General features: G+C 38.8%; 1 protein-coding gene across 5 annotated transcripts in view; it reads left to right on the plus strand.

Moving 5' to 3' along the window:
- ZNHIT6 (zinc finger HIT-type containing 6) overlaps nucleotides 1-21,107 on the plus strand; it is an 84,770-nt gene that overhangs the window by 35,963 nt on the left and 27,700 nt on the right. For all 5 annotated transcript variants that reach the window (XM_089497588.1, XM_089497590.1, XM_089497589.1 and 2 more), the window contains one exon: nucleotides 12,724-12,857. In XM_089497588.1, the coding sequence (XP_089353714.1) occupies nucleotides 12,724-12,857 (134 nt within the window). The remainder of the gene's footprint in view (nucleotides 1-12,723; nucleotides 12,858-21,107) is intronic.

Consider the following 21,107-nt stretch of genomic DNA (forward strand, 5'->3'; position numbering starts at 1 on the left):
CTGATGGCACTGCATGCAAATGACGCAGTGCTGAAGGGATGCCATACAGCTGCGCCACAGCGGCTATGGTGCCTTTTGGAGGGTGCTCCTTTTTTTGCCCTCCAGAGGTTGGATCAGGGCCACAGCGTGAGGTTGCTGTAGCCCTGATCCAGCTGAAGAAGGAGTGGCTGTCATTTTTCATTCTTAGGGGCTGAATGCATGGGACAAAAGGCCCACCCCCTCGCCTGACATTGTCCTATTTGGACAACACAGGCCAATAGCCCCGTGCTGTGATTGGCCAGTCTGGACACTGATCTGGCAATGTAAACCAACCCTAGTCCAAAAGGCCATTGTTCCCATCTTTTAAAACTGTTTACATCCATTTTCTGGAAGCTCTGCCATGGCAGCTGTCAGACTATACAGCTCCATGTCTCCTTGCCTGCCATCATGTTCTCTGTGCAGGCACCAGTCATGGCTTGTGATGTTGGAAGGGTGCACTTGGCCATGTGGGTGAAGCCAGAAGTCCCATTTCCACTCCTACAGGGCAAGGCAGTGGCCTTTTCAGATGCAGCAGCAGTGGTAGGTAAGGGGCATGCAGTGGCTCCACAGGGCAGTGGTGGGCAGGTGGGCATGTCAACACCTGTCCGTTGTCACACTGGCCCGGGGACGGAAACAGGTCAGAACCATGGGCAGAATACCATGAGGTTGGCTTTAGGTACCCTGCTCATACCCTGTCCTTTCTAAACTGCACCATTGAATTACTGTTTGCTGGATAAACTAAAGACTTTTTTTTAAAGTTCAAGATCGCTGGTATGTCATTTATCTTCATCTCTCTCTCCTTCATTGTTGACTGGACCTTGTTTCCTTTTGCTTCTTCCCACCAGTTAGGTTCCATAATGTTTCATAAATTGGCTTTTTTTTTCTAGAGATCCCCCCCAATCTCTTCAATCTTTTCCTGAACTAATTCAAACCTTCTCTGACATGTCTCTCTTCCTTTTCAGTTTTCAGATTGGCTTTTGAGACATTCTTTGTGAGTGCTGCAAAGCTGAAACCTCATTACATGGTGCTGTGTTTCAGAAGGAAGGTGTTGTACGTATGTGTGTATTGAGGGAGAGAGGTTTTTCCTTGTTTTGATTCCTGTTTTCTGGGATTCCCTAACTACTTTTCATATTTCCTCCTATTGTGCCTTACTTACTGAATATTTTCCTACATCTGCTTTCCTGAGATTTAGTTCCCATTGTACTCCTGCCTTCTGTAAACTCTCTCTTGGCCACATTAAAGATAACTATTGGCATACAGAGGTGCAGACCTCTTACTAATAGTTTTTCAGGGAAAGAAATGATAGTTGCTAACAGAAGTTGTTTGTGGATGTTGAGTTTTGTTGTTAGACTCTGAATGTAATTACTAGTTACCATTTTCCATTTGTATTCAGTGAATAACTGTTTTTTAATAACCACCTTTGTCTGTAGCTCCCTCTGCATTTATCCATCCTAGTTCTATGGCTGGTGAGATTTTGCTGGAGTTTTTAAATTGTTTGTTCTTACATCAGTTGAGCAAATGGCTTCTGTATCAGTTCTTCTTTTTCAGGCTTCTTAGTGAGACCTGCAATCTAAAGAGCTGCTATCTGTGTACACTTGTCCCTCCACATTTGCTGTTTTGACTTTTGCAGACTTGATTATTCACAAATTTTATTAATATGTTCTCTCTAGGAATATCTCAGTCCTCTGGCACAACTCTATGGTCATCTTTAACCAAAAGTCACACTGAAGGACCTAGAGATTCCTATAGAGAACACTCCACTAGTGTTTTCTCAGGTAAAAACATAGTGTTTTTCTTATTTGTGATTTTTCCACATTCACAGGTGTCCTGTGCCCCTAACCCCAGCGAATGTGATGGGATGAGTGTATTTGTGTTCACCTTAGGTTTGTGAAACTTCAGATGGTAGTGACTTTTTCTGAGTTTCATTTGATGTGCCAGTTGTGCCCTTCTAGGGAAAAATTGCCTACTAACAGAAATGGATGATTTGATGATATCCAGACTGGATTATTGCTACGCAGTATACAAGGGACTGCCTCTGAATAATTTTCCAGAGTTAGTTGCAGTTTCTTCAAATTACAGTTGCCATTCTATTGACTGGAGCTGGATGTACAAGACAGATCATGCTGATTTTGTTGGTGTGGTGTAATTTTAAAATACTAAATCTGGTGCCAAGATACCTTAATCTTGGCAGTTAGCAGTTCCTTCTCCCATGCGTGTGAACCTATTCCTTAAGACCTTTTTTAGGGTAACCACTCCAGGTTTCTCTGCCATCTGAAATACAGCAAACAGTGATTCAGACCAGAGCCTTTTTGGCAGTGACACCACAATTGTGTGCCTTCTTCCTAGGAGAGGTCTGTTCCCATTTTGCTTCTCAGAGCCTTTGAGACATGTTATAATTTCTTTGAAGAATTGCTTGGTTCTTAATTTTTTTACTTTCCATTCCATTGTACAGTCTCTGTTATAATTTACATTTATTAGCAATGTGCATTTTTTAATGGAAAATGTAGATAAAATGTTCTCTGCTTATGAACTCACACTGTAAAAAAATTTTTTTATTTCTTTCATGATATTTTGAAAACAGGCTTTTGAATATATATATATATTTGCTGAAATAATTTACACTTTGGTCACACAGGTCACATAAAGCTGAGCCTCAATAATTTCCCCCTCCAGGTCACATCTTCTATGTTTAATTACGTATTTTTGTGACTGAAACTGATGGTGGTGGGGGAAATAGGTGTCCTGGTCAATTAAGAGTTTCTGTGTGACACATCTTAAGGTCCACAAATATTTATCAAATGTGCAAGACAAAACATAATGGCATTCCTTCTGTATAGTATCATCATTATACTGTGTATTATCAACTACATAAGCCTGTGTAAAAGGAAGGGATACATTTAAGAATATTCTCATGTTCTCAGAACTTAAGAACACTTCTGTATCAGACCATAGATTTGTGTCATTCAATATTATGTTCCCACAGTGGCTTATCATATGCCTCTGGGAAGTTACCAAGCAGAACAACATGAAATGTCACTGTGAAATGTGTTTTATGTGGGGAAATTAATTATTACTGTGTATTTTTCTTAATTGGCCAAAATGCCTTAATTGGAGCTATTGTTGTTCACTCCTAATAATGTACCTAGAATGACAACAAAATATTTTGCTTTCCAGAATGTAGAGCTGATAGTATGCAAAGAATAGATAATGCACTGGGTAGGCACTTCTGGCTAGCTGAGTGAAAAGTTGGTAACTAATAGACAAAGTTCATCCATTTCCATTAAATTGCATTTTGTTGTAGTGTTGTAATCCTTTCTATGTATGTCCAAATCAAATTATGGCTCAGGTACCAGTATTCTTTATAAATCCTTTTGAAAACTGACAGCCCCTTAATTATCAAAATCAGAGTGATTGCAATAGTAATGGCATAAGCACAAGTATAAAGTTTTAAGGTATTCTGTATTTCTAGGCAAAATTGACTTGGTATCCTGGAATGTAGATTTTCCCGTAGCTTTATAACTAAGAAGTGTATCTCACTGTTTTCCTGTTCACAAATCATAACCACAAGGAAGGATTATTCACCACTTAGGAATGACTGTCCATCTGTTACTTATTATCTCTGCAGCACTGCAGCTCTTCAAAATTAATACTTGAAAGGAAACTTAAGTGTTATATACATCTCTTCTGGGCTTCCTTGCTTCTTTAGCCCCCACCCCATTCCTACTTCCCAAAATGGGATGAAACCTTCAGTGCTATTAATAGTAGGAAATCTTTCATTAACTTTTCTGTATTTCGTGAAGTATTACTCAGCTACTCCCAAAATTCACATGTTCTTTTGGTTTTATGTGTGGGTGGGTGGGTGCATGCGTGTGTGCGTGCGTGTATTCATTTGTATTTTCTGTTTGGCAATAGTATTTTCTGTTAAAGAAATGCTCACTTAACACCTTTTAAAATAGCAAAAATGTATAAACAGAAAAATGATAAATGTTGGAAGTGTAAAGCAGCTGCTGGAACATATCTGCACTGTTTGTGGCGTTGCAAGAAGTCAGAAGATTACTGGAAAAACATACATAGAGAAACGAAAAAGATAATCAGACGGGAAGGTAAATTGGATCCGAAACTGTATCTCCTGAACATGTCAGATGGTTTAAATTTAGGGGAAAAACAGGATAAGTTATTATATTTTCTCATTGTGGCGGTGAGGATTGTCTTTGCCCAACATTGGAAGGAAATAGATGTACCAACATTAGATGAATGGAGACTAAAAGTGATGGAATTCTGCGAGATGGAAAAACTGACCACACTGGTGGGAATGGGTACAATAGATAATTATTATGAGGTATGGGCCCCGTGGAAGGAGTATTTAAAGAAAGAGAAAGAGAACTTGATTCATGTAAATTATGGAGTATAATAATAATAATATTAGCATATAAATGGAAAGAGGAAACAGGGATGAAAAGGTTTAAAGAAATTAAATAGTAATAGCACCAAGCAGTTTGTGTTTGAATTAAAGGTTTTAACGGTTAAAGTATAGTACTTTACAGAGAGAGTTAGTGAGGCTTGTACTAGCATTAAACCGAGAGATCTGGGGAACAGCCTGAGGAAGTGAAAATATATAGTAGAAATGTAGAAATAAAGTCAGGATCAAAGAGAGAATAAGTAAAGTAAGTAGGATGAGGTTATAAAGAGGTTTGATGTACAAAGTGTTGTTTTTGTTATTTTTAAATTTTGTATTTGTGGTATTTAATAAAATTCTTTAAAAAAAAAGAAAGAAATGCTGCAATAAAATATAATGGTGGCCATAGCTATTTCAAGAGTTTTCTCCATTTCTTCTTATATGCCTATGTCAGCATGCGTTTTTCTTAAAGTCAGTGTTGAAGAAATTCTTTTCAAAGCACAACGTTTGTCGGAAAAACTCTTCAGTGAAGTAGTTGTGCTATACTATAGAAGAGTAGTTGCATTGTATTTTCATTTTTATCTTTAATCACAGACTACAAAAATTCCATTATTAAAACTAAAGGCTCTGCAGATGACATGCAGGAAGGACTGATCTTAGCAGGGAATTTCCTGCTGTCTGAACTGGCAGGGATGACTGGGTTCACTACTGAGATAATGGCTGGGGGCTCTGTTGAAGAGAGATACCGTTATAATAGAGGCATCCGTATAGTATGGTTTATAGAAAGCTTATTAGACTGACTTTTCATCTTTCTTGGAAACTAATAAGATCTTCTGAGCTTATACTTCTGGTCAGTCATAATGGACATTATTAAACCATTAAATACAACCAGCCCTGGCTAGTAAGACAGTTCTTAGACATCATCTTTCCTTTGGGTACCAAAAATGCAACTTGTTGTGTTTCAGTGGTGATACTTGTTCAATTGTTTTTGATACATTCTTTTAATATTGTAGCATTGTCATAGTGATTTGTGTATATGTGTGTTTTAAATGCAGCTGTTTATAATACTAATAATTGTCACATAGTTTTAGAGGCCATTAAGTGAATGTGTTTTCCAAAGTGCCTACCACAACAGTTAAATAGTATTTACTCATTTAGTGTTTCGACTTTCTGCTGACAAAGAATCTTATAAAAAGGTGAAAACAAGGGGAAAAACTAAAAAAAACTGATAATAATAATAAAGTTGTTAACAACAGTTGAAATAGATATTATATTGAAATACCAATAATTTGAAAAGGTCTATAAATAATTTAAAAATAATAATAAAAAGGAAAGTAAATCCCATTAAAAGATCCCTCTGTGCAATCAATTAATCATCAAATGCTGTTTAAATATAAAAACTCTTTACCTGCTGGGGAAAGGACTGCAGAGATGGGGCCAAACCTAGCCTTTTGTGAGAGTGAGTTCCAAAGACTGGGAGCAGCCATATGTTCTCACTAGCCTGGCCTGTAACAGTGAGGGGACTGAGATAACACCCACCCCACCCCAACTGAACCATAAGACTCAGAGGAAGGCACATATAGGGAGATACAACTGGAATTGTGCCTGGAAATGAGCCAGTATCCAGTGAAACTGTTTCAATAAGGAGGTTCTATGTTCCCTGTATGCAGCCCTGGTCAGCAATCAGGATCTGCTGAAGTATACAGTTTCCAAAGTCATGCCTACCAAGAGTGCATTACAGTAGTTGAAACAGATTGTAATCAAGGCAACCAGATCTGACATTGACAGGAACAGTCACAGGTGTGTGTGTGTCTTCAAGTTGCCTGTCGACATATGGTGACCCCATGAATTTCATAGGGTTTTCTTAAGAAAATACTCAGAGATGGTTTTGCTAGCTCCCTCCTCTGAATTATAGCCTCCAGTACCTGGTACCATAGGCGATCTCCCATCCAAGTGCTTTCACACTTTTTAAAACTGTGCAAGTGCATTCCTGGCCAGTGCTGTATCTTGCACATCCAGGCTCAAGACTGAATCCAGGAGTACAGCCAAGGTGCAAACCTGAGATTTTAGGGAAAATATAATCCCATCCAGCACATCAAGTAAGAAAACAGTTTTCAAGCTTTACAGTAGGCAGGCAGAAGTTCTCAGTCAGGGAACTACATTGGGAACATGTCAAAGGTTGCACTGCTTCTAAATTAGCCAGCACAGTTGCCGCCAGATTTCAGTGGTGGCACCTTTTTGATGCAGAAGTAACAACATTTCTATTCCAGTAGTCATTGGAATAAAGCTCATCTTACACAATGCACTGGATATTATAATTGTTTTGCTAGTATGTTTGTGTGTGTGTTTAGTTATATGTGTTTGGCTCCAGTTTTAATTTTTTTATTGCTTCATCTGGTTTTAACTTTTCTATCTTGTGGATTTTTAACAATCTCTTTTTTTATTGTTGTCTTCTCTTTTTTTATTGTTGTCTTCCACTTTGAGTCCCAATCTGGGAAACAGCAGCAACAACATCAGCAATAGCAGCTTCTGCTGCTGCTGCCGCTGTCAAACCACCGTCATTACAATACTAGAAACACTAAGCATTGATAACAGTTTTCCTTTAGGTATGCATTCCTGAACTGGAGGGAAGGAGAGAGGAGCTGATAGATTTAATAATACAGTATAGAAGACATGCTTCATCTTAGGAAAGCACTGGAAGGAGTTTGTATTTGAGAGAGCAGAACAGAATGAAGTGTGTGTGTGTGTTTATATGGAGGGGGATGACCAAGGGTTTAAAAACAAACCAGAGTAACAAGATCCAGATATTTAGTCAGATTATTATAGAAAAAATATTCTCTGCTCTTACTGTTCCTTTGCTCTTCACACTGCACCAAAGTCTTGGGTATTTGCCAAAAGCTGTCACTGTCTGTCAACCAATAAAGTTTACTTAAAGCTATGCCTTGGTGATCTAACACTTGAATAATTTACTATCATAAAATAGTTTAAAGTACAAATGTTTTATGCTTTGCCAAGCTGGATGCTAAAGATGTTTTGTCTAAAACATGAGATAATGGAAAGTGTATTGTGGCATGTGAATGACTTTAGCCTCTTGGTGGTAAATGTTTGCTTAACCAGAAAAGAATGTGTTGAGACTTGCCAGCAGAAAGGTACTGCCATACTTTGCATTAAATAATTGTAAATAAATCAGTAAATAGGTTTATATTCACATGCCAATGCATAAATTATGCATGTACTCTTGCATTAAAAGTGTTATATAATGTTATCCTCTCTAAAGAAGTTTCAGTACAAAATGGTCATAATTACTTTGGGTTGAAAGAAACCTGAAACCAAATATTTTCATGATGATTGAAGCTGGAATTGAGGGAAGTAGCCATTGCTTAAAGTGGTTTCTTCCAAAGCCAGAAAAATCAAGTTGCATATTTTAACATCTTGCATTTAAAAAATCTAAATCCAGATACACTGTTATGCAATAAGGAAGTTTGGCAATATTACTATGATATACATTGTGGTTATGGGTAAGAAAATTATAGCAGATGAAGTTTGTGAAAGTAAAAACTAGGTAGGGCTGCAAGGATCTGTGTCATGTATGTATGTATGTATGTGCCTTCAAGTTGACTGTCCACTTATAGTGACATGAATTTCATAGGGTTTTCTTAAGGAAGGAATGTTCAGAGATGGTTTTGCCATTTCCTTTCTCTGAAATATAGCCTGCAGGACCTGCTATTTGTTGGTGATCTCCCATCCAAATGTGAACCAGGTCTGAGGTCTGACTCTGCTTAGCTTCCAAGAACTTAAGGATCTGGTGCCTTTATGATATTTAGACACAGCTCTTTCAGATTCTGTGCAGCAGAAATGTCAGATTCTAAAGCTGTTAATCAATACCTTCTCAGCAATAATTACCAGAAAGCAAAAGGAATTGTAATTTAAATTACTATCAAGTTACTTAAATCCAGGGAATCAAACATTTAGATTTATACTATTTGTATGATCAGTAATTATTGCTGAGACGGTGTTGATTGTAGCCATGCTCAGACCATTGCGCCATGCTGGCTTTCTGTTATAAGGAATGGGCATGGTTAAGATTAGTGCATCTGGTTAGAATAACAACATTGGTGCCTGCTCCTGGCTTTGGCTGTATGCTCTCAAGAAGCAAGTCTCCCTTATATGGAATTTCCTAGTTGATCCAAGTCACACGGATCAGCCAAAACACATAAATAAATTAGGTTTTCTTTTGGGAGTTCAGTTTGCAGCTGCTGAGGTGAGGAGCTCTAGATTAAAGTATACAGCATTTTCTTAAAACTATGTTTACAAGCTAACAGGTTATTAACTCTACCCAATACTTAAATCTGGAGTATCATTTCACTGTGTAATGGTGTTTTTCTGGTGATTTTCATCATACTGAAATGGAAACTTTCAAAATTTGGCACATATGACTGGGGAGGAGCCAAAGAAGTAGTCTGCCTTTGAGAGCATTTTTTGATCTTCTTTCAGACTGCCATGGTACACAGGAATTGCATATACATTCTGGCCACATTCTTCCCTGTAGGGAGCCTGTGAAATCCAGGACAGAGTTGCCATTTTCTGTAAAGTCAGAGCAATAGCAATACCAAGAACATTTCTATACCGCTTATCAATGCACTTAAGCACTCCCTAAGCGGTTTACAAAGTGTAAGCTAATTGCCCCCAACAATCTGGGTACTCATTTTAGTGACCTCGGAAAGATGCAAGCCTGAGTCGAGCTTGAGCCCCCTTGGCTGGGATTGAACTCGCAACCTTATGGTTTGTGAGTAAGTGGCTGCAGTACAGGCATTTAACCACTGCGCCACCAGGGCTCCAGAGGAATGGAAATTGTTCAGAGAGAGTAATCAAAATTGATTAAAAATTAGGGAAATTATTAATTTAAATATTTATATCCTTTGCTATACCTGAAGATCTCAGGGCAGTGTGCAATAAAATCAGTTAGGACATTTTAAAAGTAATTTTAAAAGAATAAGAATAATTTAAAAACTAAAAGTATATTTAAAATGTACGACTTAAAAAAGGACATGTCATGATCAGTTAAAGCCACTCACATGTGCAACTTTGGATAAGGTGAATCATGCCCCCAAAGTTTTAGTAAATTACTTGCCACTGGAATAACAGCAAGATATTCCATACATGGCGTGCCACAATAGAGAAGGTACTCTCTCTCTCTATCCACAGCATGTTGTCCTGACTGATGGGAAAGAGAAGAAGGCTCCTCCAGCAGACATCATATTTTGGGCAGGAGTCTACAGGGAGAAGCACTCCTTCAGTTATCAACATGCCAAACTATTTAGAGCTTTGAATGTGATTACCATCACTTTGAATTCAGAAAAGAAGTGTATTTGAAGTGCTGTTCCTTTTTGAAATTGGTGCTACATTATTTCTGTTTGGTGTGCAGCTTCTGTACCATTTTCAAGGGCTATTCCATGTAGAATGCATTTCAGTCATTTAATTGGAATGTTGCCAGTGCATGGACTATTGTGGCTAAATTAGCCCTGTCCAAAAAAGGCGGTAGTCAAAGCTAGATCTGAGTATTTTAAGCCAGACTCTACTTGCGCTTCAGTGACAAAGTTGGATCCAGGAGTATTCACAATCTATGTACAAGCTTCCCTCAATAGCAGTGCAACCTCACTCAGGGCAGGTAGTTTACTTAAGTCTTAGAACTTAAGTACCACCAGTGTGTAGTGCCTCTGTTTTATGAACATTCATTTTCAGTTTACTGGCCCTCATCCAGCCCATTACAGCATCCAGGTATTGGTCTAGCACCTGAAAAGTCTCAGCCGACCCTGACAACAAGTAGAAGTAAAGCTGAGTGTTATCATCATATTGATATACTTGTGTAATGGATTTTTGGAGTGTCACTGCAAGAGTTAGCACTTGGGGCAGTTAGAGTAAAGGTGAGACACAATACAAGTGTAATGTAATGATTCGCACCATTCTGTAGTATGATTATGTGGTTTTGAATATGCTTATTGGATAGCTCTTAACAGTTAAACAGGATGAAATGAAACAGTATGTGATGGCATTATTTTATCTTGGAGAAGCTAACCACCACCTTGGACCTGGATGACTTTGTAGTAAAAATTTGGTCCTCCAAATGTTGTTAGACTACAGCCTTTCAGTATTCCTTACCATTGGCAGTGCTGGCTAGGACAACAGCATCTGGAAGGCTGCACTTTGCCTACCCCTGGTTTAAAGATGAAAGAATATATTGGCATTTCATCTTAGTGTAATTTTTGTAGTTTCAAAACAGATGTATTTCTTCTGTTAACAATCAGTGTTCAGAATTGTTGATATTGAAGCTCCTTTCTTGACTGAAATGCATTTCAGTACTTGTGTTATAAACACAGGGGTTCACTCTGGACATTGGTCAAGAAAACTGTGCAGTGATGACCCTGAGGGAGAGGAAATGCTTCAGAAGTATCCATACATTTATTGTCAGGCAGAGGGACATAAATGACTGAAGGACAAGTCACTTAGTACCCTGCTTTGCTTTATAATACTTAGACAAAATAGGTTCAAAAGAAGCATGGGGTGAATACCTTCATTCTTTTTTTCTCTTTCTTTTTCTTTTTGATGCCCTGGTATGTTAAAAGTATATTCACTGAGTAAAGGACATATAAGAAGCAGAAAAATGAAGAAAGATATTTTCACCTCTTTAGATCACAGTATAGAGTCCTATTTGTGAAAGCTCCACTAAGTGAAAAATTTTTTATTGTTAAATGAAATACAACACAACAGACAAATGTCTGGGCTGGTATTCCTGCCTATTAGCAATATGCTGTGTGAGGACAGGGGAGATGATAGCACTCTTGTTATGGAATACCATGCTACCAGTGCCAAATAAAAATATGACTGTTTACTAAAGCTTTTGATGCATGATTGATTTTATCCAGTGTTGCACATGTGCATGTTTTTGTGTGTGTATACAGTACTTGTATCATCACCTTCAGTCTGAAATACTACAATTTTATTACTTTTTCTGCATGTGTAGATTCAGCAAAGTCTAGCTTCCGATGCCTTCTAGGTGTTTAAGATTCTAATGATTCCAGCTTTTCAGTCCATATATGTAGACTTAAGATACCCAAATATCAGAAAATATAAACATAGAACATTTTGTACAAGCTGCTTCTCTAGCTAGATGACTAGCATTTGGTACATAGATTTAAATGAAAAAAGATTCAAAATGGCGTGTGTGTAGTTGTTTGCCTCAAGACAGGGACATAGCCTATACAAAGACTGAGACAAGGCTTCCACATTGCTAAGATGAAATTTGACACAGACTTAAATGACAGTTCTATTTTTTATTTATACAGTTATGTATATAATTACATAAATATAATCCTACAAGAGGGATGAGGATGAGGATTTATATTTTTATTATATTATTATTATTTATATGTTGTTATTAAAGCATTAATTTCTAGTTATGTGATTTTTATAAATATAACTCACAAATATAAATAATTATCATGTAATTATATAAATTATAATCCTAAATCTTATTCACTAAAAGAAGGGGGAAAGATACTACGATTACTAGAAGAATCTGACTGGGAGGCATTTTTATATCTTTGTCAAGTTATTAAGCTGTTATTTAAGCTATCCGGAACTAAAAAGAATAAATATATACTCCAAGACATTGTTACAATTAAGCAGAATTGGAAAATGGCAGAAATATACCTCTCTATAAAGGGTGCCAAATAATATACCTCCGTATAGTTGTGCTGTTTCCACATCTTCTGCAAATAGGATATCTGCAGCCCAGGAATTTGTAAATAGATTATCCTGAAAGTAGACCATTTATAGAGTAGTCCCATGATAGAGGCCAACCACTTTCCATAAAAGTCTACATTCAGACCAGATATTAAGTAATGGGTGTTCTGTTACTGCTTCAAGTATCTCCATGAATTTTGTGTATTTCCAGTGTCACCTTAGAATATACCACTGTGTTTACAGTTTACCGGCTGAGTTACTAATATGTGAGAAGATGGTTTGGACTGACTGACTCACCAGAGACCATACCAATGCCCACAATATGAAATAGGACATCTTTATATTGTAAAACTCAAACTTAGCAATATAAACATTACTTCATAATAGAGGCAAACATTGCAGTTGTAAGCCATAGTTCAGACAGAGTTTGGGATTGCAGAAATCCATTGCCTTTGTTTTGGATTTGAAAGAGGCAAAAGTTCCAATAAAATCAAGGAATACCTTTAATATACTTGCATTCACTAATATATGCCTGCTTTTTAATGTTTACATTTACTTTTTCAAAGGTATGAAGAACTAGATGTTAACAAAGGTCTTCGAGACAATTTGAGAGGGAAGGTTGTCATCGAATATCCAACTTTGCATGTGATTTTGCAAAAGTTCAAGACAGATATGGTGCTTCTTGGACGTAGTAATGAAGGTATTTGCTGTTGTGTTTTACACTTATCAGAAATGTTTTAACAAGCAAGAATCGAAGCATTTAATATCCTTATTAATGCCAGTACTGACTTTTGGTTTTGGTATTGGCCTGCAAATATAAAGCATTTCTGCTTATTTATAGATAGATAATATTGATAATCTAGGTATGATAGCTATACAGTGGGCCCTCCACATTCACTGGGGTTAGGGGAGCAGAACCTGCATAAAAGTGGAAAACTACAATTAAAAAAAGTCTTTAAACCTGAGAAAACAATTCTCTTGGAATCTCTAGGTCCTCCAACACAACTCTGTGGTCAACATCTGGTGGAGGTTGACCATAGAATTGCATTGGCAAACCTACACATGCCTAGAGAAGTGTTTTCTCTAGGAATCACTAACTCCTCTAGTGTAACTCTATGACCAGCTTCCAGCAGAGCCATGCTGGAGGACCTAGAGAGAACATATTAATCAAATCCATAAAAGTCAAAGCTGCACATGTGGAGGGCCGACTGTGTGTGTATGCAATCTGTGTGTATGTTTACTCTTTCTAGTTTAAATTCCACATAATTTAACTATTTGAACAACTTTGCCAGTATATGGTGTGCAAAATATATCAAAACACCATAGTTCTTTGCTTCTGAGCCATCAAATTTGATAGGATAGATGAGTGAACACCTGTCATTTGACTATACTAATGGAAAATATTTGCAGTGTAGCATATTAACATCTGAAGTTGATTTTCTTTACCAGATCAAATGTCTGAAGTTTGTATATATTTTGAAGGCACATGCACTGGACTTCCTTTCAAATCACATTTGGCTACATAAATGAAGAAATTTTACTCCATCTCCTACGAAGCCTTTAAAATATTTAAATAATTATTCCTTTTCATTTTCCTTTTTATCTGCTGTATTCCATAGTCAGTATATGTAGCAGTTGGTATGCTGTGCAAATAGTAATACAGTGTGCCCGTGCCATCCACGTTTTGAGCTTCCGCTAATGGCTTTTTCAGTGGGCACGCACGCACACGACAACACAAGCAGGAGCACATGCCCACTGAAAAGAATGAGACTTAACATCCCACATTAGACTGTTGCTTATTATAGCTAGTGAACTGAACTTTCTTCTTTTTGGTGAATTGTACCTAATTGAACAATAATTGTATTAGCAGATATTGGTTATACCAGCTATAGCTAGGAGAAATTCAGTGTATTGGATCCTGTGAAAGTTGAACTTAAATCACATGGAAATCAATAGAGCTTCAGTAAAAACCCAAGTGTCTTTATGGTGACAGTAACAGAGTTTCAGAAAAGAGTACCAGCTGGAGAGCTAGCACTTTAGGATGCCTCTTTAATCCTACCTGTGTACTACTTTGCTTTTTTAACCTTTCTGTCGATCCATTTCAGAGTGTATGGTTTCATTGTTCTTTGCCAAGAAAATGCTATAAGTACGATAAAACCCACCCTCTCACAGGAAGATGCTTTAGAAACAAATTAAATAATGCATGATATATAAATGAAGTTTAAGAGCATGTACTGGAAAGTCTGAAAATATGGGCTGAAGACCTTCAGTAGAAACTGCTACTTTACTCAGTTTAAAAAAAATATCAAAGTAGAGGTTCTGGTTTCCTGCTCCACATTTAGATCTCTTTTTTTAAAAGAAAGAAATAACAGAAATGCTAACTTCACCTTCCTAGTTGCTCTTTAATACCTGCAAATGCTGCAGGATTTAATGATTTTGACTGGAGCAGAAGAAGCAGTCCTGGTGAAGTTTGTCCAGTGTTTCCCTCACACGCTGTCTTGCACGCACATAGGTCCTTTGATGTATACCTGGACAGTAGTTAATGGCAGTGGTAGTTCATGGACTTGCTGACAAATACTCTAGTCTTAAAGCATATGTGTTCCTAGGAAAAAAATTCTTCAGAGTATGTAGTAGGAGAAGGTGCCTGGTGAGCATATTGGGACAAAGAGAAGCCAACCAATGTTCTTGCCTTGATTGAGCAATCCAGATGTCCCATCACTTAGCAAATCCAGTTTTAACGAAGCTAGTACTATCTGTATGGCCGGTTCTGGAGCCAGATATGTCAGTAATTGGCACAGAAGTGTGACTTTGAGTCCATTACTCAAATGAGGAGTGATGTCTAAGGAACTGCTGTTCTCAGTTGAAAAAAATAAGATTTCCATATTATACCTTTGTTAAGCAAACCAGAATGTTACAAAATAAAACAAAACCCAAAGGCTTGCACACTAGATGGTATGACAATTTCAAGTTCCACCTTAGTTGAATAGTTGCTGCCTCCTTCCACATTCAATCTTATGACTACATTTCAGTATATACTCCATGACTCAACAGCAAGCAGCTTTTTTCCTTCCTTGTTCCCTTTGCTTTGTTTACCATCTCGCCTGAAGAACAGCTAGCTTTGCTTTTATGTCATTCTCATTGCACATTCCTGAGAGAAACTTTCCAGTGTGGGATTATAACATATTTTCATGCCAGAAGCTGATTTCATTGTATACCTAGGTCCCTTTCAGGAAGGGCAATGTCATGTGCTACCTCTAAGATCACTCTTCAAATTTTGGAAGTTGATTGAAACCTTGAAAAGGAAGGCTTTATGCTGCAAAATGCACCAAACACAGGAAGGCATTTGTTGCATGTTGTAAGATGAGAATGGAAGACAAGTTTTGAGTGCAGCTGAAACAATATTTTAATTCTCTGTTTTGTGTTTTAGTTGAATGTCCTGTTCTATCTTGTGGATTTATTCTGTTGTCGAGATATTTTAAATAATTTTTCCCCATGAAAGCATTATTGACTATGAATTGAGAGAGAGAGAGAGAGAGAGAGAGAGAGAACCATGCTATCAGTGAGAAAGAGAAAGGCTCTAGAGTACTTGAATCCTTCTGTGCTCTAGAGTACTTGAAGGGGTTATTGCAGTGTATAGAAAACAGCTAGATATTTCTCAGAGGATTGTGTTTCTTTGTGTTTGACTCCAGAGGTTAGGATCAAACATTTCAGAGTAGGTTTTAGAAGCGGACTTCAAAATGCTACATTGTGTAAGGCTCTAGAACAGGGATGAGCATCTGTGGAGGACTTGGGAGAGCACATTAACTCCCCAGGAGATCTTGGAGTGGTGCACTCACACCCTTCACCTTTTCCCCATACAAAAAATTGTTCTCAAGTGCCCCTAAACAATTCCATATTTTTTAGGCCTAGGATGATATTTTATAATAAAAGAAAGTGAGTGCAAATCATTTCCTGTTTCAAAAATAGCCTCTCAGGCCTAAATTGGGCTAGCCCCCCCCCCCCCCCAAGTATGGTGGATATGCCCCCATAGTTACTAGAAAACATTTTGTAGGAAATAATTTAAAAAATTAAAAATTATGTTTGACCCCTGGAAGGCCTCTAAACATGGTAGAAATGCTGCCCATACTCCCAAGAGGGCATTTTAGGGAATTTGTTTCCAAAGTTTTGTGTGAGTCCTGTGGGCCACTAAAAATGCTTTGGTGCTCTATGTTCTACTGGCATTCAAGAGGGTAGGTATGCTTGCTATCATCTCCTAAAAGTTTAGACAATTCCAATGAAGCCTGATCAGCCATTTAAGTAAGTGTTTAGGACCCTGGAAAGATCTGGATAGCCTTGGCAACAGACCCCTGGGCTGAAAATGATGCTGCTCAATTCCAGGTCATTGAATGGAAAAATATCCTTGATCCAGGATTTGATCCTAGGGCACCCGCCCCTTTCCCCGGGGTATCGGGGCCTCAGTGTCCAGAGCGGCAGCCGCTGAGGCCCCGATCTGCCGCTTTTCAGGCTGCGGGGAAGAGGCAAAAGGCCCCTTCCCCGCAGCCTGGAAAGGGGTGTCCTTGGGGCTTCAAGCCCCAAGGACACCCCGCGGCGGCGGGGAGGAGGAGAAAGGGGCCGCTTGGCCCCTTTCTCGTTTGGTCCGCTGGGTGCAGCTGTGTGAAGGCTGCGCCCAGTGGACCAAACCAGGAAGGAGCTCCGAAACAGAGCTCCTTCCTGCTCCATGCTAAGGGCACACTAAGTGCCCTGGCGCGGAGCGAGGACGTCACGTCCGCGCCGCCCCGTATAGAGGCGGCGCGGTCGTGACGTCCTCATGGTGGCGGCCGTGTGGAATGGCCACTGCCATTTTGTGCGCGCAGAGTGCGCACTAGGGTTAGGGGGGTGCGGAAGCACCACCCTTTTCTAACCCTAGTACGCGCTCCACGCGTACTTTCTGGCCCGTTTGTAACGGGCCTAGATGAGCATTTTAGCTTGTATCACAGAGACCTGGCTGGATGAAGCTGAGGGGTTAACCTCTCCCAGATTTGTCCACATGATTCTTTGTACAGGAACAGGTGAGGCCTGGGGAGCAGGGAGGCAGCATGGCAGTAATTTGTTGGGATTCCATCTCCCTCACTGAGTGCCTTGTCTCACAGACTGCTGGGTTTGAGTGTGTTTTTGAAGGTGGATGATAGGGATTCTGTTGACTCAGCTCCTGAGCTAACTGACAGTCTCAGTGGCAGTGTTGGGATCCCATCGACTAGTTATCGACTTCAAATCCACACAGGGGCTATTTTGTCAGGAGCAGCTAAAAACTTCTTCGTATTAGACATGACAACCAGGGTCTATCCCAAGTAATATCTGGTTCCACCCATGCTGCAGGATACACTCCAGACCTGGTTTTCTGTTCTGGTTGGGATGATGATAATCTGATAGTGGGGAAACTTTCTGTAGTTCTGTTGTCATGGACTGATCACTTCCTGCTTGGGTTTAGACTTACAGGGACTCAGGGCCTGTAAGTGGGTGGGGTGGGATGAGGGCGATTAAGATGGCCCACTCCAAGAGACTTATGAATCCAGAGGGATTCTTGAGAGCTCTTGGGAATTTTCTGTTGCCTTGGCAGGTGATCCTGTCAAAACATTGACTGATCTCTGGAACAGGGGGAGTGTGTCCCTGTTGGTACTGCTGGACCTTACCATCAACCATGGTATCCTTCTGGGACAGGACTTAATGACACTTTTATGCAGTGGTTCCAGTCTTTCTTGGAAGAACAAACTCAAAAGCCAGTGCTGGGGGACTCCTGTGGGGTCCCTCAGGGATCTGTTTAATATGTACATGAAACTGCAGGGATGGGTCATTTGGAATTTTGCATGCAGTGTCACCAATATGCTGATGATACCCAACTCTGCTTCTGCTTTCTGTCTGATTCCAAGGAACCTGTCTCAGTACTGAACCATTGTCTGTTGCCAGTAATGGGCTGGATGAGGCCAACAAATTGAATCTTAATCCAGACAAGACAGCAATGTTCTTGATTAGTCGTGAGGTAGATCAGGAAACAACAACTCTTCCTGTGCTGGAAGGGTTTACGTTTTCCTTGAAATCTTAGGCTCACAGTTTGGGTGTTCTCCTGGATTTAACTCTGAGCCTAGATGCCCAGGGAGAAATGCCTTAATGACATCTTGTTCGGACTTGGGTAACACACTCTATATGGGGCTGCCTTTGAAACTGTTCAGAAACGTGAGTGTGTTCAAAATGCTACAGACAGAATGCTGACTGGGGCCAGTTATAGCTTATAAGTTTCTTGTTACAACAGCTGGCTACCAATTCATTTCCAGGCACAATTCAAAATGATAGTTATGATCTATAATGTCCTATATAGCTTAGGTCTAGACTATTTGAAAGATGATATCTCCCCATTTGAAGATAACTGCCAGAGTTAAGATCGACAACCAAAGGTTTTCTCTTGGTCCCACCACTGTCACAGGCTCACTTGGTGAGGACAAAAGAGAGAGCCTTGTCGGTGGCTGCTCTCACCATATTCTAGAGTTATCTTCTGTGGGAGGCTAGGCTGACCTTCTCTGTGCTTCCTTTCATTGGCAAGCAAAGATCTTTCTGTTTAAACAAACTTTTTAATGTATAAACATGTTGCTGTTGTTCTTGTGTACCTTCAAGTCATTTCTGACTTATGGCAACCCTAGGTTCTATCATAACATATCATTTCTTGGCAAGATCTGTTCAGAGGTTTGCCATTGCCTTCCCCTGAGGCTGAGAGCATGTGACCTGCCTTAAGATCACCCAGCAGGCTTCATGGCAGAGCAGGGAATTGAAACTTGGTCTCCAGAGTCGCAGTCCAACACTCAGACCACTACGGCACACTAGCTCTCACTGTATACCTGCCTTGAATTAATTTAATTAATTTGTTTTATTTATATACCGCTATTCCAAAGATCATAGCGGTGAACAGCAAGTAAGCTAATTAGCAAGTAAGCTAATTTGCCCCCAACAGTCTGGGTACTCATTTTAGCTCCCTCCTCGGAAGGATGCAAGCCTGAGTCGAGCTTGGGCCCTTTTGCTGGTCTTGAACTCGCAACCTTGTGGTTTTGAGTGAATGGCTGCAATACAGGCATTTAACCACTGCGCCACCAGGGCTCCATATTGTGGGAGAAAGACAGGATAGAAATCTTTTAAATAAATAAAAATAAAGAAACAGTGAAGCTTGTTTTTAATTGGGATGTTTTATCTTTCTTTTTAAACTCTGCATATCTTTCAAATAATTTTATATTCTATCAGGTGGTTGTTTTAATTCTTTTAAAATTTGTTATTGTTCTGAGTGTTTTGGTGATTGTTTTTGGGAACTGCTTTGGATCCCACTTTTGGAGGAAGGGGGCATGGAGTAAATAAATAAATAAGAGTACTCTTCCTCTGTTAAAGCTCTCTTCTTCAACACCCAGAGGTTTGCCAAAAGCCTGCCTGTTGCTAAATGTAAAGCCTGTATTACTGTTAAACTGTTGTCAGTTTGGTCTAGTTCAGTGGACCCCAAACTATGCTCTTTAAGGGATTTAGGACTTCAGCCCCCAGAATCCCAGACTATTAGCCAACGTGGTTGAGGCTTCTGGGAGCTGAAGTCCAAAATCCCTTAAATGGCATAGTTTGGGGATCACTAGTCTAGTTGCAAATGTTTACAAAGGTATGAGTTTGTATAATTGCCTGGTTGCTTCCTATACAAATGATTTATTTCTGTGTTAAAAAAAAAAGTAGTAGTGGTATGAATGAGCGCTCAGATTCCAACTGAATCCATTCTGAAAAGAAAAAACAACAACAAATAGGTCTGAAGTGGTTTTAGTTTTAAAACTCAATCACTTAGAGCCTATTGAAACATTTCTGTTTTGGTCATCAGGAGCTTGGAGATCTTAAAGTAGGCATAGTAGTATATTGATATTTTTGTGCTTTAAAAGTCTAGTAATTAGGTAGTTTTATAAACAAATGCACTTTGTTAAATTCAAACAAGACACCACTTTAATTCTTATATAAATTCCATGTAATTATGTAATTTTAAAAGCTGCCAGCATTCTGTGACAAAAACATTTTCAGCAGTGGAAAAATAACCTGAAAATTCATTAAATGTAATTTTTATTCAGATTTCTTTACTTTCTAAAGTTACAATAATGAATTTGTTCAAAGAGAATACAGGTGCCCATTTTTCTGTCTAGAGACATAATCACATCAAGAGATCTGGAAGGCTTATAAAAGTTATTATAGGACTTAGTGACAAACAATTCTTTCTGTCTCGGTAGTCAGTACATATCTGGCATATAGATGTTAATTGATTATACACTAGATTTAATGTAGACAAAATGTGACCTCGGATGTTTCTGGGTGAAATGCTTTTATTTTCTTGTTGAGATTCTACTCAGGTCCTACAGGTGCAGGTTAGATCCTATTATTTTCTATTCTTCCTTTCTTCCACCACATTTCCTGACAACTTAACTTCCTTTTGTAATAGTTCTTTAATAAAGAATCTGAAGAGCACATTTGTTTCAAGCACTGTAAACTAAGAAAACACCTACAGGAAGTGTTATGTGCCTTTCCTTTGCAATATAGTATCTATCTGGATGAGAGAACTCATTCAAGGAGGACCTGCTAAGAGAACTTGGATAGTATGTTGTTGTTGAAGAGGGAAGAGAAAGGTAACAAGCAGTTCAAGAAATTTAGTAGTCTTTGGTATGACAGCAGCAGCAGCAAAGCTTCCCAAAGTCATGGAACTCTGAACAGCTTGAATCCGTAACATCTAGTTTGACTCTAAAACATGCAAACACAATGTTGAAATGATGAAATACACAAAATAGCAACATGTATGCATCACGTCTTGATTTTGTTGAATAAATTCTGGTGTCAAACAATTCTCAGATGGTCTACTTAGTAAATGAATATTCTAACAAAATATCAGAAGCAGTGCTGCCTAGCAATGCAACCTTAT

Source organism: Sceloporus occidentalis, unplaced genomic scaffold (genome assembly GCF_023333645.1).
Source record: "Sceloporus occidentalis isolate IW3139 unplaced genomic scaffold, rSceOcc1.0.p SCAF_104, whole genome shotgun sequence".
Taxonomy (NCBI): Eukaryota; Metazoa; Chordata; class Lepidosauria; order Squamata; family Phrynosomatidae; genus Sceloporus; species Sceloporus occidentalis.